The sequence below is a fragment of the Pelophylax lessonae genome (assembly GCF_965119305.1).
Source record: "Pelophylax lessonae genome assembly, chromosome: 4".
Classification (NCBI taxonomy): domain Eukaryota; kingdom Metazoa; phylum Chordata; class Amphibia; order Anura; family Ranidae; genus Pelophylax; species Pelophylax lessonae.
The window spans coordinates 137,940,591-137,962,727 of NC_138771.1; the positions used below are offsets into that span (position 1 = coordinate 137,940,591).

At 42.5% G+C, this 22,137-nt stretch overlaps 1 protein-coding gene across 1 annotated transcript in view; it reads right to left on the reverse strand.

Annotated features, from left to right (window-relative positions):
- Nucleotides 1-19,555, reverse strand: part of TBC1D2B (TBC1 domain family member 2B) — a 104,655-nt gene extending 85,100 nt beyond the window's left edge. The window contains exons 1-2 of the mRNA XM_082254326.1: nt 19,012-19,555; nt 7,021-7,174 (exon numbers count right to left, since the gene is read on the reverse strand). Coding sequence (XP_082110452.1) covers nt 7,021-7,174; nt 19,012-19,341 — 484 coding nt within the window. The 5' untranslated portion in view covers nt 19,342-19,555. The remainder of the gene's footprint in view (nt 1-7,020; nt 7,175-19,011) is intronic.
- Nucleotides 19,556-22,137: the final 2,582 nt, after the last annotated feature.

Genomic DNA, 22,137 nt, shown 5'->3' on the forward strand with positions numbered 1-22,137 from the left:
CTTTGCTAAAATGTAAAGTAGTGAGTATAGAGCTTGTATATCAGTGTATATGTGTTGTCCCCTTAAAATAACTAAACACACAGCCATTAATGTCTAAACCGCTGGCAACAAAAGTGAGTACACCCCTAAGTGTAAATGCCCAAATTTAGCCCAAAGTATCAATATTTTGTGTGGCCACCATTATTTTCCAGCACTGCCCTAACTCTCTTGGGCATGGAGTTCACCAGAGCTCACAGGTTGCCACTGGAGTCCTCTTCCACTCCTCCATGACGACATCACAGAGCTGGTGGATGTTAGAGACCTTGAGCTCCTCCACCTTCCGTTTGAGGATGCCCCACAGATGCTCAATAGGGTTTAGTTCTGGAGACATGCTTGACCAGTCCATCACCTTTACCCTCAGCTTCTTTAACAAGGCAGTGGTCATCTTGGAGGTGTGTTTGGGGTCGTTATCATGTTAGAATACTGCCTGCAGCCCAGTCTCTGAAGGGGGGGAGGGGGGGGGTCATGCTCTGCTTCAGTATGTCACAGTACATATTGGCATTCATGGTTCCTTCAATTAACTGTAGCTCCCCAGTGCCGGCAGCACTTAAGCAGCCCCAGACCACGACACTCCCACCATCATGCTTGACTGTAGGCAAGACACACTTTTCTTTGTACTCCTCACTTGGTTGCCGCCTTACACACTTGACACCATCTGAACCAAATAAGTTTATCTTGGTCTCATCAGACCATAGGACATGGTTCCAGTAATCCATGTCCTTAGTCTGCTTGTCTTCAGCAAACTGTTTTTCGGGCTTTCTTGTGCATCATCTTTAGAAGAGGCTTCCTTCTGGGGCAACAGCCATGCAGACCAATTTGGTGCGGCTTATGGTCTGAGCACTGACAGGCTGACCCCCCCCCCCACCCCCACCCCTTAACCTCTGCAGCAATGCTGGCAGAACCCATACGTCTATTTCCCAAAGACAACCTCTGGATATGACGCTGAGCATGTGCACTCAACTTCTTTGGTTGACCATGGTGAGGCCTGTTCTGAGTGGAACCTGTCCTGTTAAGCCACTGTATGGTCTTGGCCACTGCGCTGCAGCTCAGTTTCAGGGTCTTGGCAATCTTCTTAATAGGCCATCTTTATGTAGAGCAACAATTCTTTTTTTCAGATCCTCAGAGAGTTCTTTGCCGTGAGGTGCCATGTTGAACTTCCAGTGACCAGTATGAGAGAGTGAGAGCGATAATACCAAATTTAACACACCTGCTCCCCATTCACACCTGAGACCTTGTAACACTAATGAGTCACATGACACCGGGGAGGGAAAATGGCTAATTGGGCCCACTTTTGACATTTTCACTTAGGGGTGTACTCATTTTTGTTGCCAGCGGTTTAGACATTAATGGCTGTGTTGAGTTATTTTGAGGGAACAGCAAATTTACACTGTTATACAAGCTGTACACTCACTACTTTACATCGTAGCAAAGTGTCATTTCTTCAGTGTTGTCACATGAAAAGATAAAATATTTACAAAAATGTGAGGGGTGTACTTACTTTTGTGAGATACTATATATATATATATATATATATATATATATATATATATATATACAAATTTTTGGCACATGTGCACAGATAAGTAAAGGAAAGTGTCTGGTCTCAGGGTAAAAAAAAATATATATAACTGTTTAATATAGTGAAGGTTAAAAAAAACAAAAAGGAAAATTTAAAAAAAAACATTTTTTAGAGCAGTATTAAACCCGAAAACAAAAAAAAAAATTCAGAAACGGAATATGATGCAGCTTACTAATTCCTTTTTTTTTTTAACTCTATTTAATAAAAGGCATAGATTGAAAAACACAGTCATGTGTCAGTAAAACTCAGGCGCAACATACTATAGAAACACAGTCACTGATCAACTAATTTTTAAATAAATGTGGTGACTGCAATATTTTTCTTCTTTTTTTTTCCCCCTTTATTTTCACCTGGTGATCTGGCCAGTAAGTCTGATATTTTTCAACTCCCTTTAACAGACCAAGCTATTCAGCAAAACTGGCAGTTAGAGGGATGAGATAAACCATTTAACACTTAAAAAACACTTACTACACAGCTTTTATGTAAACTTTATCTCAAAAGGAAAAACTGTTGCTTTAACTGCTTACAAAGTGCTAGCTGGAGTTAAGCTTTCATATGTTAGTCGAATCAGTCTAAATCTGCTAGCTTAACACAACCCTCTCCCTGAGGGTGACAATGATGCTGTCCAAAGGTGTCTGTTTTACTACTTCATCCAGAATACAAACATGGCCTAAATTGATCGGAAAAAGCTGAAGAGATTGGGCTGATCAAAAAAAGCTGAAGAAATTCCCCCACCCACACATACTAGGTAGATGTGGGTATCCGGCTCACTGAGCTATTCTTTTCTGACAGTGGGCCTCCTCTGTTGTCAGATGACACTGAACAGCACTTCAGCAGATTGCCTGCAATTGCTGATTGAACGAAAATGTGCCCACACTTCCGTTCGAGAAGAGTCGATTGTTAGACAGGAATGGCCATATAGTATAGTAGATGCTTCAAAATTTGCCAAGTCTCTGTCTAAATGGCCACATGTCAATCCATCTATGGCCAGTTTTAGACAGGAAGTGTGTTACTGGATGGATCACTAGGTGAAATATAGGGGGGGGGAAGCCTGAAAAGGAAAAACTAAACCCTTCTATCTTTTACAGCCAAGGAAGCTGCCATCTTGGCTTCTTCATTTGCCATGGTGGTGCACATGTGTTCATATTGACTTGCCATTTGATAGCTTGACAGTTTGGTTGAGATGACGGTGATCATTCATGGCATGACTTGAATGAAACCGTTTTGCAAACATGTAAATCAATGTGTTTTTGCTAAGCTACAATATATTACAATATATAATGTCCACTATCAAGTAGATATAGGAGGAGTCCCCTGTAGTGCATTAGCACATCTCTCCCAGCAAGGAGTGTTGTCTCCAAGGGTTAGAGAGGCTGGATTCACCCCTTTTTTATGGATAGTGTAGGACCCACTGATAATGGGGTACTTTGACGTAGTGGTGGGCTGGAGCACGATATGGCCATATGGTGGGACTAAATCCCCATTTTTATTTATGGATTGTCTCCATATTTGATAGTCATTTCTTTTGCATGTGTGCGCTATTCTTTTTTAATATACATGTTGCTTGGTCCATAGCTGCACTGGCTTTACATATACATGTTCAGGGTTTGCTCCCCCAATTTTTTGCTTGTTTACAATATATTACTGTTCTTAATTAGGTTTACTACAGCTTTAGACCATATGGAGCCCAGATCTTTCTTGTGTAGATAAAGATAGACTCTATAAGTTAACTGCTATTTCTATAGCACTTTGGGTAGCAGTTCAAGAGAAGCAATATCTTCAGAACCAAAAAATAGATACATCTGATATAAACTGCTATGTAAAGAAACTTCTTGATTAAATTGGATATAAACTACAGGAAAAGTTTGGTGTATAATTTAGTTAATTTGTAAAATGTAAAAAAAATAAATTATTCTTGAATATCTATATGCAGGGGTAAATTTAAATAACCGGCTATACGGCTGGGGAACAAAAAAATTCAATATCATCAAAAAGTTTATTTATTTCAGTAATTCAATTCAAAAAAAGAACCTCGTATTATATAGATTAATTACACACAGAGTGATAGATTTCAAGTATTTCTTTCTTTTAAGGATTATGGCTTACAGCTAGTGAAAACCCAAAATTCTAATATTGTAGATCACACTCTTATCAGCTAATTAGCTTAAAACACATGTAAAAATTTCAGGAGCCTTTAAATGGTCTCAGGTTCAGTAGGTTACACAATCATTGGAAAGATTACTGACTTGACAGTTGTCCAGAAGACAGTCATTGACACCCTCCACAGGGAAAAGGTGTGGTAAAAAAAAAGGTGCACAAGCAACAGGGATAACTTCAGCCTTGGGAGGATTATGAAGCAAAGGCTATTCACTGAGGGAGATTCGCAAGGTGTGGACTAAAGGCCCGTACACACGTGCAGATTGTCGGCCGAAAAGCTTCGGCTGACGACCGATCGGCCGATTTTCGGCTTGTTAGTATGATGCTTCCGACAGCGCACTTTCGGCCGAAAAGAATCTGTCATGCAAGCAGTAAAATTTTTGTATGCCGACACCAGAGCGGCCGATTGTTTGCCAGTCAATACAGAATTCGGCCGACAGACAGCAGATTTGCAAGACTGGGCATGCTCAGAAAAGAAAAAACACAGGTAAAGTTAACCATCATTTACATCACTTCTGCAGTCGGCTGTAGTCGGCGGACAAAATTCTTGTGCAGTCTTTTGCACTTTTCAACAGACACGACAGCCCGGGGACAAAAGACAGCCGATCGGTACGTGTGTACGGGGCTTAAGGCTGGTGTCAGTGCTTCAGGAGCCACCACACACAGACCTATCCAGGACATGGGCTACAACTGTTGCATTACTTGTGTCAAGCCATTTCTGAACCAGAGACAATGTCAGAAGGGTCTAATGTGGGCTAAGGAGAAAAAGGACTGGACTGTTGCTCAGCAGTCCAAAGTCTTATTTTCGGATGAAAGTAAATTTTCCATTTAATTTGGCACAGAGGCACAGAATCCAAGTTGCATGAGGTCCAGTGTGATGTTTCCACAGTCAGTGATGATTTGGGGAGCCATGTCATCTGCTGGTGTTGGTCCCCTGTGTTTTATCAAGTCCAAAGTCAGCGCAGCCCTCTACCAGGAAATTCTAGAGCACTTCATGCTTCCCTCTGCTGACCAGCTTTATGGAGATTCTGATTTAATTTTCCAGCAGGACTTGGCACCTGCCCACACTGCCAAAAGTACCAAAAGTACCAATGCCTGGTTTAATGATCACTGTGCTTGACTGGTAAGCAGACTCACCTGACCTAAACCCCATAGAGAATCTGTGGGGTATTGTCAAGAGGAAGATGAGAGACACCAGACCCAATAATGTAGACAAACTGAAGGCTGTTATCAAAGCAACCTGTATTTCCATAACACCTCAGCAGTGCCACAGGCTGATAAAATCCATAGATGCAGTAATTCATGCAAACGGAGTCCAGACCAAGTATTGAGTGCATACTATACTGTACATGGACATACTTTTCAGTAGACGAACATTCGTTGTATTAAAAATCCGTTTTTTTTTTTTTTTTTTGGTTCCATTTCTCTTGTGTAATGTTCTTATTTTCTGAGATACTGAATTTTGGGTTTTCACTAGCTGCAAGCCATAATCTTCAAAATTAAAAGAAAGAAATGCTTGAAATATATAATTATGTGTGTTATGAACCTATATAATATACGAGTTTCACTTTTTGAATTGAATCACTGAAATAAATGAACTTTTTGATGATATTCTATTGTTGAGAGGCACCTGTGTATATTCAGCTATTAGAGGTTGAATCTGGTACGTATCATCAGACTCAGATCGAAATGTAAAAACACCTAAAAATTTGTTTTGAATATTTTCAGTTTCAGACAGGATTGTAAAATAATACTATGCATGACAGACTCCAATTTAGTAGCAGACGCAGGCTTTTTGTTTCACCTGTCAGAATAGTGCTAAAAAAAAAAAAATAATAATAATAATAATAATAATAATAATAATAATAATAAACCCCTTTATAGTACAAAAACAGCAGAAAAACATTACTATAAGTGGTTAATTTATACTGTGAAGTATACGAAGGGTGGAGGGGATAGAAAGGTTATATACTAAAGTATAACTAAAGGCTGAGACTTTTCTGCATGGATATAATAATTTTAAATCTAATCCTAGTAAACTTTTACTTTATATTTAATTGCAATGCCTTATATTATCACCAGTCTACTAGCCTCCAACTTCTCTGGATTCAGATGCTGATCTTCCCTGTACATAGCCCTTAAAATGATTGTAAACATTGGATTTAAAGAGGAAGTAAACCCTCCTCGGGAAGTTGTACCTATAGGTAAGCCTATATTAAGGCTTACCTATAGGTACTGTAAATATCTCCTAAACTTGCACCGTTTAGGAGATATTTACATTTGATGCAGCCAGTGACGTCACTGGCGCATGCGCTCTGAAGGAACGGCCGATCGTGCCGTTCCTTCAGAGCCCTGTGCCGTGACCGTCGGCTCCCGCGCGCGTGCGTGGGAGTGACGTCACCGCGGCTCCGGCCAATCAGATGGCCGGATGCCGCGATACCGGAAGACGGGCGACTGTACATGTCGCCCGTCATACAGGTAAGAAAGCGGCGCGGCGAGGGCTCGTTCTAAGGTAAGTATTTGATAATGAGCTAGTATGCGATGCATACTAGCTCATTATGTCTTTCCCTTTCAGGATGTAAAAAAAAAAAAAAAAACATTTTCTCGGTTTACAACCTCTTTAAAAAAAACAAAATTTGTCATACTTACCTGCTCTGTGCAATGGCTTTGCACAGAGCAGCCTCGATCCTCCTCTTCTAGGGTCCCACGCCGTCACTTCTGGCTCCTCCTGCCTTCCAAGTGCCCACATAGTGAGTCACAAAGTATAGTATAGAGTGCTGCTATAGCAAGCAAAAAAACATCTGCCTTTAAAATCACTTTCAATAACTTCATTCTCCTGCCCAGGACTACATGTCCCATGAGGCATTGCTCCTCAACCATTCACGTGTTCTCATGCACCCACTGAAATGTATGGAAGGTGTACTGAGCTGTATGTGTGCTGCACTGTATTTCCTGATATATAAACAAATATTGCATTCTGTATTCAGGCCAACTAACCAGCAGACCAACCAATCGATAATGAAAACAGTTGACAACTATTTTCATAATCAATTACAATCGATTAGGTCAATTAGTTGGTTCAACCCTAAAAACTTTATAAACTGACAAACAAGAAATCTAAATATTTCTGAAAAACAATTTCACCCAAATAAATGGCTTCTACGTAAAAACCTAAACTCCGAACATTGAAATGAAAGCAATCACAGGATTAGTAATTTTACCGTATATATTTCCCGAAATCTTACCTATACTTTCCTTGGCCACCAGTCCAGCTGGGACTTCTATAGCCACAGTGTTCAGCATACTGTCTCTCTTTGATGTACCACAGCTGTTGCAATACTCCCAGCGTTTCTGCTGCAATTCCTGTAACCAGTAGGCCATGGTCTGCCTATTAGAAGCCTAAAAATTGAAGGATGGTCATTTTAATTCCTGTTTACATTGTAAAACAAACCAGTTTATATGATTATGATAGCGTTGCTCTATTACATAAAATGAACTTTTACACTCAATGCAAAATTTGATTTCCCTGGAATTTATTGAGAGACAATACAGATTGATTAAAGCAATTCCATTCTCTATACTTTACATCTAAGGTAGACAACTGGGACCAACATTTACTGCCAGACAGGAGTCTAAGGGCACTTAGAGTAAGAGCTAAGAAAAAAGACGATGTAAAAAAAAAAAAAAAACATAACACCCGATAAAGCACACTGTTACCATGAAGGGGTTAACGATCTGTGATGGAGCATGCACAAACAATAAGCTGCTGAACCCAATGTCTCATGGAAGCAATAAAGCCAAGAATCCTCTGTCTTCTATTTAGAACCACAGAATAAGTTAGATGTAGTGTCTGTGAAATTCTGGCTCCCATTGATGACAGGAAAAGGGACAAACTGGTGTCCTCATTGAGATGGAATTTCATGCCATCTTGGAAAGGAATCTAGTAGAAGTCAGAATGATAATTTGTCTTTCTGGAGAATCCAAAAATGAATCTCACTAAAAGAAGCAGAACATTGCACAAAATCCGTTGCCCTTCTGAGAAAGGTGATGGTTAGTAAGAAAGCAATTTCTGAAAATGGAAAAGACAGGAAGCTTCCCTTAGTAGTCCTCAGTAGTTATTAAAAAAAAAAAAAACACACAACACAACCCTGAAGACTCTATAGTCTTCTATATAGACATCCTCACCAACTGGAAATACCACCAAGGAACCACAGGCCAAACTTTGAAGAAAAACTGAGACAGAGGTCCTGAATCCCTGAATCGTTACCGGTCCGTGGCCTTTCAGAAACCGGGCCACACAGAAGGAGGTGAGCCGCTCCCCCATCGCTTCCATTACCACCTGAGTTCCACCTCCTGTCAGAGATCAGTGGTGCCATTTAAGTGGTTGTAAACCTTTGATTTTTTGTTTTTTTTGTTTTATAAAAATAAAATAATAAACATGTCTATAGTTACCTTCTCTATGCAATTGTTTTGCACAGAGAATCCCTGTTCCTCTTCTTCTGGGGTCCCTCGCCGACACTCCAGGTGCCTCCACAGCCATCAGTTTTCCCTGGGGGCAACCATGCAGGCTCGCTTCCGAGTCCCGCTGCTTCGTCCATTGACACAGATAGCGGGTCTCGGTCCTGTCCCCTGCTTCGGTGTCACAGGATTTGATTGACAACAGTGGGAGCCAATGGCTACAGCACAGAAGGTTTTTCATCTTAATGCAAAGAATGCATTAAAGTGGGAGTAAACTTCCATACATGCATTTTACCTACTGGTAATCCTATAATATGGTTTACTTATATGTACTGTAAATATCTCCTAAACATGCCCCGGAGATACTTACTGTACATGCGGTCTGAAGGAACGGCCATACGGGCCATTCTTTCAGAGTTCTGTGCTGTAAACCGCAGCTCCTGGAAGGAAGATGGGTGAAGATGGAAGCCCTGTACTGTAAGTGGTGACAGCTCACAGCTGGAGGGTTTCATTCTAAGGCAAGGTTCACATAATGTGCTAGTATGCGATGCATACTAGCACATTAGAACTTTGCTTTGCAGGTAAAAAATAAATAAATAATTTGCTGGCAGTTTACTAACGCTTTAGGCCCCTTTCACACAGGCGGACCATTCAGATCCGCCTGTTCGTTTTTTTGGCGGATCTGAATGGTCCCCTCATGCATTCCTATGGGGTATCGGATGGCAGCGGAGACATGTCCGCTGACATCCGACCCGATCCGTCAAACCAGCGGATCGGATGAGAACGGACCGACGGTCCGTTCCCATCCGATTTCCCCCATAGAGATGCATGGGGAACTGACAGCTGTGTCTCCGCACACAGCGCAGAGACACAGCTGTCATCCTCCTGCTCAGCGGGGGATCGGCGGCTCGATCCCCCGCTGAGAAAAACGGCATCCGTCCGACGGACGGATAGTGTGAAAGGAGCTTTAGGGTGAAAAACCTTGGAGCTTTAGAACCACTTTTAATTCTCATAGGTGGGCCGAACCCTACGTAAACTGCACATGTAAGGGATCTAGGTTGTGCACTCCCTATGAAAATCTAATGCCTGATGATCTGTCGTGATGGCTGGATCATCCCGAAAACCATACAAACCCCACCAACCCGGTTCCTGATGGCAAAAAAATTATGGACCCCTGAGGAATTTAAAGAACTGCGGGTTTTGGTTTTTACCATTTGCAAAGACACCTGCACTATTTCAAGATATTTCATGATGTCCAGGCAATGGGATATCCTGTACAGTTATTGGGATGCCATGTTCAGCTATGATTGAACTAGGAAAAGTTGTTACACAGCCTAAAAAAAGGCTTCAGGCTAGATGTCAGGAGAATGCCATCAGATGGCTCTTGGAACTGAGGCCCTGGGGTTGCCAAGAAAATAGATTTCCTACTAAGTGACAGCAACTATGGGAAACAAAAAAATAAAATCCACTTTGTTCCTGTCTGAAAAAGCTTTCAAGATAAAAAGGAAATGTAGCTCCCTGCTACAGACCTGGACTTTGGGATCAGTTTATTTTAACGCATTATGTGTACCTGACACTGTATTTTCACTATGACACAATTAATCTCGCTGTAAAAGCAATTCCAGAAAAGTATGCCAAACTGACCACTTATCAATGTTTTATGGCTATGTTGTTTTGTGACAACCTTCAAAGCAAAATAAAAATCATATTTGCCTATAAAAGGAAATGCATGGAAAAAAACATGGTCCTCCTAAAGTCTAGCTTAAAGTATAGGGGACACAGGGGAACACCAACTTTCTCAGTGTCCAACCTTCTGTAAGCAAAGTAAATACCCTAAAAATAATACGGATGCCTAAAGATCAGCATGATAACCATACAACTAGGATTTTCAAGAGTTTGGCAATAGCAGCCCCTCTATACTTCTAGGTTTTGTTTAGCTGAATTCCAGGATAAGCACATATTGTCTAAATACAAGAGTCATGTGTTTTCTTCCTTGACTCTTGGTATGCCGTGTGTATTTCCTCCAGATCTGTGCAGTAACCCAGTGTAAAACTGCCACTGTGTAAGAGCTTCTTGTAATAAAGACCACTCACTGCTCTTCTATTTTCCTTACATAGGGAGACTGATCTGGTCTCCACCTGCCTTCTGCAGGCAGCCATTACTGGATGGGGAACACTACCACCCCACCCCACTTACAACACAGGCTATGTACAGCACAGGGATGATGTTCCTGCTACTTAGGTAATATCCGGGTTTGCAAAGAAATTTGGTGCACACAAGGTGTATTTATATCTTTTGTGGCTATATATTTAAAGTGTTACTAAACCCAGGAGCCTGCATTCATTAAATCTGGTATCCTACAGTACACAGAACAGCATTCATTTTAGGAAATATAAACTGCTAAATACCTTTTTTATCAGCAGTTAGAGCAGTCTTGTGGCTTATTAGTAAAACAGAGATATATCAGCGCACGCACGAAATAAAATAAAATAAATAGCAGCTGACACACAGGTAAAATAGATAAAAACCCAATGAACAATAAACAATAGAAAAGTGCAGCGCTTAAAAGGTTAAAAAACAGATCAATGGATAAAAGCCAAGAGTCCTAAAAAAGCACAATCGATATCTAAAATGTATAAGGGTAATAAAAGTCCAATACGAATACAAGTGCTCAGTGCTCTTTCATCGGATTTCTCGTATTGGACTTTTATTACCCTTATACATTTTAGATATCGATTGTGCTTTTTTAGGACTCTTGGCTTTTATCCATTGATCTGTTTTTTAACCTTTTAAGCGCTGCACTTTTCTATTGTTTATTGTGGCTTATTAGTGTCTGGTTAAAGCTTGTAGGAGGAGTTTTTATTCTACTCTGGCTGTCCTATGAGGCTGCAGGATCCCTGACCCTCTGTCTGGACAGTTTTAATTGGCTCTGTGCTGATCACATGCACTCTTCCAATAAAAGAAAAGAAAACCCTCTAGCAATACACACCAAGTTGAGCATGATCAGCTGGTTCCCTAGCCACTGTACTATCTGGAGATAGATTGGGGACTGTGGAAGAAGGGGATGAACAGATAAGACAGGATCAAACAGCCTTTTTACACAATGCAGAGGATTAACCCCTTAGGTTCCACAGTGAGTATATTGTATTACTGCAAACACAGACTGATTTTAGGGTTGTGGGTTTAGGAACACTTGAAATGCAAGCTTCTATGCCCAGAGTTCAGCTTTAAAGCTGTTGAATGAAAGGTTTAAATATATTTACTAGAGAGACAAAGACCTCCAAAAGGGAATGTAACAAATAACACATCTGACCTCCAAAACCAAACTCCAAAAGGCCAGCACATTGATCCAACATCTAGACTAGAGTTTCTCAACCAGGGTTCAGTGGAACCCTAGGGTTCCTCCTGAGGTTGCTAGTGGTTCCTTGAGCAATGGGCAATTTCTGCCTCTCTGATAAGTTCCCAATGACACCATTGTTCCTTTTAGCTATCTGTAAGGGAGTAATTCTTCCCAATGATGACAAGAGTAAGGAGCATTCTTCCCACTGACTGTCACACTAATGTGTCATGAGTTATAATATACTTACCTAACTTCCTCTTCCTCCCCTCGGCGGCCACGGCGATTCGTCACTTCCTGGCATGCAATGATTCCTGGGAGCTGAACGTCATAGCTCCCAGGAATCAATGCGCCTGCACCGGCCCCGACGTCAGTTCCGGTGCAGGCGCAGCCATACCTTGCAAAACAGCTTCTGGGCATGCCCAGAAGCTGTGCAGGGATGACGCTGCGGCACCGGATGTGACGGCGGGGCCGGTGCAGTGCATCTTGGGACCGAAGAAGACGGAAGAGGACACAAGAGGATCGCGCTGGCTTCAAGCTGCCCACACCTGAGATGGCAACGCTGGAGAATACATTTTCAAGGTAAGTATTTCTTCTAAAAGGTAAGTGCAACCCGGGACAGATCAGAGGCTAGCCCTTGTGGAATACACTAGCCCTGACTGTCCCGGGGGTATTTTTATTTAAAAAAACGTTCACTGGGTGGAACTCCGCTTTAAAGTAATTTGAATACAATGAAGAAGTCCACCTGACCTTCTAGGGGACCCTATACCCTGCACCATTAAAGTGCAAAGGAACTCAGACAGGCATGCCACTGCAGAGAGGACCCTTACATACAAATCCCGATAGCAATCTTTCAGAACAATGGAAGTGTTTTGCTTTCCTACTATAAAATCTCTTTATAATTACACCATTCAGGAATTTTTTTTAGGTTTCTAGAGGAATTTTCTAATTCTAAAGAAAAAGAACAGCCTTCGGATCTTTTTTTTTTTTGCTTTACAAAGTAAGCAATCGATCAGATCTTACATGTCTATATGAACTTGTCACTAAGTAAATAATGTACTCCTGACCAGGAACTGACTCCTGTTTGCTCACTGTGAAAAAATGAGGTCTGTCTTTCATAATCCGCCTGACCCTAAGAATGCACAATGATTTTGCAATGTCCTTTAAAGTTCAATATTAATATTGTAACTGTTTGTGCCAAGTATCAAAATTACTTCATGTCAACAATTTCATTTTGAATGTATTTTTACAGAACTAAATGCAAGAAGTCTTCTAATTCCCAAGAAGAGGCTATTGTTACAAGACTTCCTGTCTTGCACAGTCAGACTCTTCCCTGTAAGAAAGGGGTGCATGCACACTACAATACATTCTTCTCTGGCTTCTACAAAATGTTTATGAATCACATTTATAGTGTTAAAGCTTGTCACTTCAAAATAAAAAAATTAATACTCTGCCTCCCTAAAACTGTTTTTTTTTTCTCCAAATAATTATGTCCATTAAATTATGTCCATTAATCTCAATGCCACCTAAATGGTGCCGAATCCCCAAATGGAATAACAAAGAAAATTATACTATGGATGAGACTTTATAGGCACCATGAGACAAAATCATATTAAAAATACAAAAAAGTTTATCGTACAATCATGAAATCGAAACACTGTTAAAATGTATACAAAGATTTTATATCCATGTGCATAGAAATTCCTGTAACTAAGGTAGGACACCCCATGGGGGTGTTTAGATTTTTGTTTAATTGGTCAGTTTACAAAGAGGTAACTGGCAGAATCAACCAATTATATTAAAATACAAAAAAGTTTATTGTACAATCAAATAAAATCTAAACATCACACCCATGGGGTTTCCTACAATTATGTGTTACAGGAATTTCTATGCACATGGGTAAAAACTCTTTGTATGAATTTAAACATAATGTTTAAGATTGTATGATTGTACGATAAACAATTTTGTATTTTAAAGAGGTTTTTGTATTTGAAAGAGAAAGACATAATGAGCTAGTATGCAACGCATACTAGCTCATTGTGAAATACCTTAGAACGAGCCCCCGCCGTGCCGCTCACTTACCTCTATGACGGGCGACATGTCCAGTTGCCCGTCTTCCGGGATCGCGGCATCCGGCCATCTGATTGGCCCGGAGCCGCGGTGACGTCACCCCTGCGCACGCGCGTGGGAGCCGACAGTCACGGCACGGGGCTCTGGAGGAACGGCACCAGCGGCCGTTCGTTCAGACGCATGCGCCAGTGACGTCACTGGCTGCATGTAAGGTAAATATCTCCTAAACGGTACATGTTTAGGAGATATTTACAGGCTTACCTATAGGTGGAAGCGTCAGAGGAGGGTTTACTTCCTCTTTAATATAATTGGTTGATTCTGCCAGTTACCTCTTTGTAAACTGACCACTCTAAACACAGAAGCCTATCTGTGCTAGCATGGTCAGCTTCTGTGCCTTCTACTCTTCTTTGGAGGTACAGACACTGTGCAAGCCCACAGCGTGTCTGTATTATAATTATTATTTCAGGTTTTTATATAGCGCCTTCAATTTACGCAGAGCTTTACATATACATTACACATTCACATCAGTCCCTGCCCTCAAGGAGCTTACAATCTAAGGTCCCTAACTCACATTCATACATACATAGTAGGGCCAATTTTATACAGGATCCAATTAACCTACCAGCATGTCTTTGGAGTGTGGTAGGAAACCAGAGTACCCGGAGGAAATCCATGCAGGCACAGGGAGAACATGCAAACTCCAGGCAGGTAGTGGTCGTGGTTGGGATTCGAACCAGCGACCCTCTTGGTGCTAGGTGAATGTGCTAACCACTACACCACTGTGCCGCCCTCTTCCATGATCTGTTTGGAGCTACAACTCCCATGTGATCTGATTCTGGTGCAGTAAAAAATAAAAGATTTTTCACCAGTTTTGTGCGAACGCAGTCGGATTTGAGCAATACAAAATGAATGGCTCAAATTGCACCTCACAGACATCGCATGTGATTTGCACAGGAATGCAGTGCGTTGTGCCGCATTGCGGCAGTGTGAAACTAGGCTAATTTATTATCAAACAAATAATAATTAAATATAATTAAAAAGCCATACACATAAATAGAAAAAAAATAAGATCACGGAAGTTCGACAAGCAGCCATAATAGTACAAATTACCACAAGAATCCTACCCTTTTCTACAAAATGATCCTCTTGCATAGGGATGGGCTCAGGCGTGTTCAGATCCTAGTCCTTACCCACCTGAGCGATCCCGCAGCTGCACATATACATGCCCTGACTAGGCTGCTCATGATTGGCTGTGTGCAGTGACAGCTTCCTGGGGGGATTGCTCAGGAGGGTTATGACTAGGATCCGAACACGGCTGACCCCATCCCTACACTTGCATATGCCAAGTGGTGTGAATTGAATACACAGGACTCAAGGCAAATTGCTGTATTACAAAAGGCTGCCCACAGCAGTCAACACATTGGTGTGCACGGGTGCAGCTTAAAAAACTGGATGTGGTAAGAATGTCATCGTATCCCAGCATACAGATAATTAATATCAAAAGGCAATAAAGTTACATTTAGTTCTAAACAATCAGCTCTTGATAATAATCTGACAAATACAAATAAAATATTTATAATGCTATAAATGAAACTTAGGCTCTTATGCAATTTCAGATACGACTTGAGCCACACGGAATCGCATGAAAATGGAAATACTAATATTTTCAATGGTGCCTGTTCACATCAATGCCGCACAGCATGGTGCAATTTTAGAAAAAGTTCCTGTATTACTCTGGTGTGATTCCAGCACGATTTTGGTCCTATAGAATATAAGAACCTTATTCAAGTTGTACTAGATTATCGCATTGAAATTCAGATCAAAATAAAATCGCAGCAGAGTGAACATAGCCTTGAACACAATTAGATAGTCAAAGCGCAAATTAAAATTGCATGTCCAGCCAAAACTTTCTTTAAACTTTGCATAGAGCAGGAAAAGATAATAAGCTAAGATTCTTAGTTAGATAAGAGACCAATAGTTTCAGCAGAAAGTGGAGAAAAAACTCCACTGGCAACACAGAGAGAAATGACAGTTTGCAGAGTATAGGAAAACAAAAACCCTTTTAAACATTGTGTTGCGGTGTGTGTCCCTGTGGCACAAGTCCTATCACTTTCTGCTTGGTAAATCCATTGTCAGCTATTGTCACTATCACAGTGAGGGTCAATGTCTTCTCATGGGCAATTATGAACAAACAGCAGATACCTGGGGCAGGAACCACAGAAATATGTGTAAACAGCTGTACAAATGAATGACAGGCGGCCACATGTAATTGCACATGGGGACCATTACCTGAAGTTAGGGACAGATGATTGGCCCTGAATGTAAAAAGCTTTCATCCAATGATGTTCCTAACCGCAGGAGAGGAGGTTAGGAATCCTCCAAATACATTGCTAGCCGAACTCTGAACTTGTGCTCTTACTCCAAGCTGCAGCCTGGGTCTTCCATTGATCAGCAGCTGCTGCCACTGTTAGAATATAATGTCTGGGTGTCATGGGACTTGGGGGGGGGGGGGGGGTCATTTATGTGAATGGAGGAATCTGTTCGATTTTTTCCACTTACAACTCTGGCTAAACAACAAAAACTAACAGTGCTGGGGCAGCTTAAAGTGCAATTCCAGGTTTATCCCCAATGACTTTTAAAACTGTCCCATTCCCTCTGCTAACACCTATGCTTACCAAGGATGAGCTTGGGCGTGTTCGCGTTCGTACATGCCCGATGCCAGCAGGAAGCCGACACTGCACCCTGCTAATCACAGGCAGTGAGACCTTTCCCGCTCCGCAGCTACACAGATGGGGAAATGTCTCACTGCCTGTGATTAGTGGAGTGCAGTGTCGGCTTCTTGCTGGCATCGGGCACGTATGAACTCGAACACGCCCAAGCTCATCTCTAATGCTTACTAACCTGTGTAGTAAAGATGTATATACTTACCTATTTTCAGGCTGCTTGGCTCTGGTCACATGAACCCCTGTGTCAGCCAGCCATGCTGCAGGGGAGGAGAGAGCACTCCAACAATAGCTGATAAACCCTAACCAGGGTTTCTCAACCAGGGTTCCGTGGAACGCTAAGGTTCCTCCTGAAGTTGCTAGTGGTTCCTTGAGCAATGGGCAATTTCTGACTCTCCGATAAGTTCCCAATGCCCTCATTGTTCCTTTAGCTATCTGCAAGGGGGTAATTCTTCCCCATGATGACAAGAGTAAGGAACATTCTTCCCACTGTCACACTAATGTGTCATGAGTTGTAGATTTTTAATTTTCAGCAGGGGTTCCCCGAGACCTGAAATGCATTACAAGGGTTCCTCTGTGTTAAAAAGGTCGAGAAAAGCTGCCCTAGAGCATCGACATCACCCATAGGCTTTAATGATACACCCATTGTTGGTGATCCCTCCTCTCCCCTGTAGCCGCTCAGGCTGACACAGGGGAGCGGGATCATGCAACCAGACTGGGATGACAATAGATAAGTATACAGCTCTTTCTTACACAGGTTAGTGTTAGAAGGGGAAGGAGACGCTATAGGAGTAGTTAAGTAACATTAAACATTCATTTTTTTATTAAAATAATAAACGTGTTATACTTATACAATATTTTTGCACAGGGCAGCCCTGATCCTGTTCTTCTGGGGTCTTCCACTGGCACTCCAGGCTCCTCCTCCTCTTTTTCAAGTGCCCTCATAGAAAGTCGCTGTCTACGGAGGCAGCCGTGTGGGCTTGCTCCTGAGCCACCTTGACTGCATCCATTGACACAGACCAGGCGGCTCGGCTCTGCCCCCTCATCTGATTGATTGCAGAGGAAGCCAATGGCTCCCGCTGCTATCAATCTGCCCAGTGAGAAGAGAGACAATGGCAAGAGCCGCTGCTCTCTTGCACATCACTGGATTGGGCTTAGGTAAGTATAAGGGGGGCATCCTGTTACATATTCCACCTGTTTTTAGGGTGGAAAATGTAACTTGTTCCCAATGCTGTAGCCGCTGCTGATCTGTTCTGTGAATGAATAAACTACAAGTACCAACATCCTTTGTGGCTGTCAGCTTGTAGTTCTCAATGAACTACCACGACGATCCACGGCTTAGTTCATTGATTCTTTCTGTCAGTGTATTGGCTTGCCTGTATGGGATGTTGCTGCTGATCACTGGTGCAAAGCTTTACAGGCTCCAAAAAAAAAGAAAGGCAAGTTATTTTTACCTGCAAAAAATGTGCATTTATTTATTTTTTTAAACAGTGAACTTATCCTTTAAAAGTAAAAAACCTTAATAAAGCTGGATACACACTATACAACTTTTGTTGGTAGATTTCCTTTAGATTTGTAGATATGTAGCGCAAGGGCCTGCCTGATTGCATACAAATTGATAGTGTTTAGGTTTGACTTCATATTATATGGTTTTGGTAAATCTAAAGTAAAAATTCTTAAGAAAATTGTATAGTGTGTATCCAGCTTAAGGGCTCTTTCACACAGCCCGTCCGGGTCAGACGGATTCCGTTTTTCTCAGCGGGGGATCAATCCGCCGATCCCCCACTGAGCAGGAGGATGACAGCTGTTCTCTGCACTGTGTTCGGAGACACAGCTGTCAGTTCCCCATGCATCTCTATGGGGGAATCGGATGGGCGGTCCGTTCTCATCCGATCCGCTGGACGGATGGAAAATAGGGTTTCCATCCGTCCAGATTTGACGGATCGGATGTCAGCGGACATGTCTCCGCTGACATCCGATGCCCCATAGGGATACATGGGGGGACCGTTCAGATCCACCAAAAAAAACAGACAGGCGGATCTGAACGGTCCGCCTGTGTGAAAGGGGCCTTAGACTTCAGAACCGCTTTAGGTTAAAAGAGGAAGTAAACTAAAGCTCATAATTTGTGCCTATAATAAGGCTTACCTATAGGTACTGTAAATATCTCCTCAACATGTAGGAGATATCTACATTACATGCAGCCAGTGAAATCGCATGCACTCTGAAGGAACGGCCACCCCTGCTGTTCCTTCGGATACCTGTGCTGTGACTGACAGCTCCCCCCAGCATGCACAGGAGTGACGTCATTGCGGCTCCAGCCAGTCACACAGCCAGAGTCCACGGACTCGGAAGACTGGGTGAAGATAAACGCTACCTCCAGCGATTACAATGCATTCCTGGAGGGCTTCTTTTTCAGGTAAGTTTCACATAATGTGCTAGTATGCGATGCATACTAGCACATTATGCCTTTACTGTGCAGGTTTGAAAAAAAAAATGCAAAGCCTAAAATGTCACTTTAATGAAGCCACAGATAGCAGAGGTTCTTCTCCTTCATACTCTATCCAAAACCAACAAAAAGATTCAAATTTTAAAACTGTATGGTAACAAACAATGGCGTAATATCTATCCACATCACAATGACAGTTTACCCGGAGGATGGAGACCCGTCCAGAACTACGGATCTCAAACTGGCCTTCTTCTGCCTCCAAGTCATAGCTGAACGAGGCATCCCCGATACTTATGTACCCCAGCGACTGGGCATCATGGGGGTTCTTGAAGTAGTAGAGGTAACAGCGGCGAGGGTCAAACACAAACCAGCGGTTCTTGAAGCTTCTCAGGGGTCCCTTCCCCGACAGCTTTGCCAAACTCCCGCAAAGTTTAGCCGGTGGCTCTCTGGTGGGTTCTCCGGTTGGTGAGGAGGTCATAGGGTCTTGGGGGGCTCTGTCCTGGCTGCTCCTTCTGTCTTCCACCCCAGGCATATCTGTCACTATCAGGGTCCTGCAGACCACTCCATGTTCTGAGGTCTTCTCCACTGATTGCTCCTCTCCCCCTCCACACTCTGCTCTCTTATCTTATATCTGCATCTGTCACAGTATACTCCCATCTACACAAAACTCTGCTTCCTGCTTTGTGGTGACACAGCTGTCCCTGCTTTGCATTGTAGTCACTTTATTATTGATGTGACCAGCATATATTTCCCCCTGCACTCACCCTATGCAGAGTCCCATCTCCACTGACTGACTGCACGCTATACAAGTCTCCCCCTCTACTACCTACACCTCTGCCCATAGGTCCCCGCACTCACCCTGCGCCCAGCGCTGCATCCCATGACTGTACACCGACACAAAGCATCATGGGAATCGTAGTCCAGCCTCCGACACAGCGGCCCGTCCTGTCTGCAGTAAAACACTACAACTCCCGGCATGCCCCGCGCTAGGCTGGGGAAACTAGGCGAAAAGGGGGCGTTTGTATCACAGCTATAAAATAAATATATTAATACAGTTTCCACCCAACGTTTGCACGGGGTTGCCACGTATGTGATATAGGAATAAATGTACAGCTCAGGGTTGGTGATATACTGCCCTATGGAGTGTGCCAGGGCTGAGGGGTGAGAGATAAAGATACAATGCCAACCTGTGACTGGAAAGGAAGGTTCAGTGGCCACTTTTCTGCTGATTTCTACTTTCATGGAGGGGAAGATAGAATGCACTTTTGCAATTCCCTACTTTCAATTGTAAATGTAAAGTTTAGCTGAATATAGTTTTTTGTTTCCGTGTGAGTGTATGTTCTTGCTGTACCATATTTCCACAACTCAATTTCTGATACAGATTTGTAGTCTCCACCTAGTGGCCATCTGTGGTCCCTGCAGGACACCCGCTGACATTGGACTGTATAGCCGTGACCAAAAACTTTGACAATGACTCCAATACTCATTTTCATGTCTGCTACCTCAGTTCTTATGATGGCAATTTGCATATACAGTAAAACCTTGGGTTGTGAGCATAATTCGTTCCGGAAGCATGCTTGTAATTCAAAGCACTCTTATATCAAAGGGAATTTCCCCATAAGAAATAATGGAAACTCAAATGATTCCTTCCACAACCATTTATTCATAAATCCTTCAGTTTATAGTCAATATAAAAAGATTATAGCAATGTGATGGATTGCGTAACCATAAACTGTCCATCCACAAATGACAGCACCACAAGGGGATTTGAAGCAAAATCCAGCAGGAGCTACAGAGCAGAGGGCTGCATTGGGTTTGGGCTCCCGCGGGACCCGATGCAAATCTTGCGGGGGCGGGCGGTTTTACCTCTGCTGTGGGCGGGAGTGGGTGGTCAAAAATTTTGCGGAGACCCGCGGGGAATGGTGCAATTTGGTGTAACGTATTTTCCAGCAAGACAACTTTTTTTATAATAAAAAAGATACCCCAAAAATCAGGGGTCGTCTTATACGCCAGGTACTGTAGCTTCAGCTAGTTACAGAACATCCCTATTAAAAATGTTAGCCCGCTGGATGTGTATACATTACCTTTGGCAACTTACAGAACGTCCCTGTGCTGTAATACTCTATGTACCGTGGCAAAAAGAAGTAAGAAAGGCACAATAGTCGCTACAAATATGCAATACTCACTCACCCAGCGCTTAAAACATATAAGAGATACAATTCATAAAACAAACCCCAAATCTATGGGTCGCAGCTGCTGCTATAAAATATACAATGTAACAGGTGTAATAGAAATGATCTAAAAAAGATAGATATAACCACAACACTAGCAGCGCTAGTAAGTACATCAAATAGGTACTTATACACAGCTAAATGTCAATCATGCAAAAAGGAATCGCTTGACAACTATATAAAGTCTCTGATAAGTATCAATTGGAATCCAGTGTGACTTGATCCGATCAAAGGGAAGGGTGTGAAGGATGTCTCTGTCATCCACTAAACCTCCACCAAACAGCGGTGCTCCCCCCTCACTCTGGACACTCACCAGATGCTAGATCAGAACTCTCCCATAAGCCACAAACTGGTCCCCGGATTGTGTCTCCACACTCTTTAGATCCCGATTCCAAGTGACATTTAGTAGCATTGCAAGCGAATTGGAGGATAAGGGATTAGGAGTGTAATGTATGGTTGATGGGTTTATTATACCTAAGAGGAATTGGTGAGCAGTTCCCCTTCCACCACCTGGATTCTGTTTACATGACCCACGCTCTGTGCTATCCTCCAATTCGCTTGCAATGCTACTAAATGTCACTTGGAATCGGGATCTAAAGAGAGTGGAGATACGATCCGGGGACCAGTTTGTGGCTTATGGGAGAGTTCTGATCTAGCATCTGGTGAGTGTCCAGAGTGAGGGGGGAGCACCGCTGTTTGGTGGAGGTTTAGTGGATGACAGAGACATCCTTCACACCCTTCCCTTTGATCGGATCAAGTCACACTGGATTCCAATTCAAACTTATCAGAGACTTTATATAGTTGTCAAGCGATTCCTTTTTGCATGATTGAGTGTTGTGGTTATATCTATCTTTTTTAGATCATTTCTATTACACCTGTTACACTCTATGTAGCGTGCTGAGCCAATCACGGCAATCGGTGTATTCTAAGATACAAGTCAGATTTCAGGCATCCCCTGCAACAAAAATGTCATTTTTGGTGAGATACTCCCAATAGGAACACATCTAAAGGGATGCAGGCCCAGCCGCTTTGCTCATTAGAGCCCTGCAGCTGCCACTGCTAATAGATAATTATGAAACCACTCCTATTAGACCCAC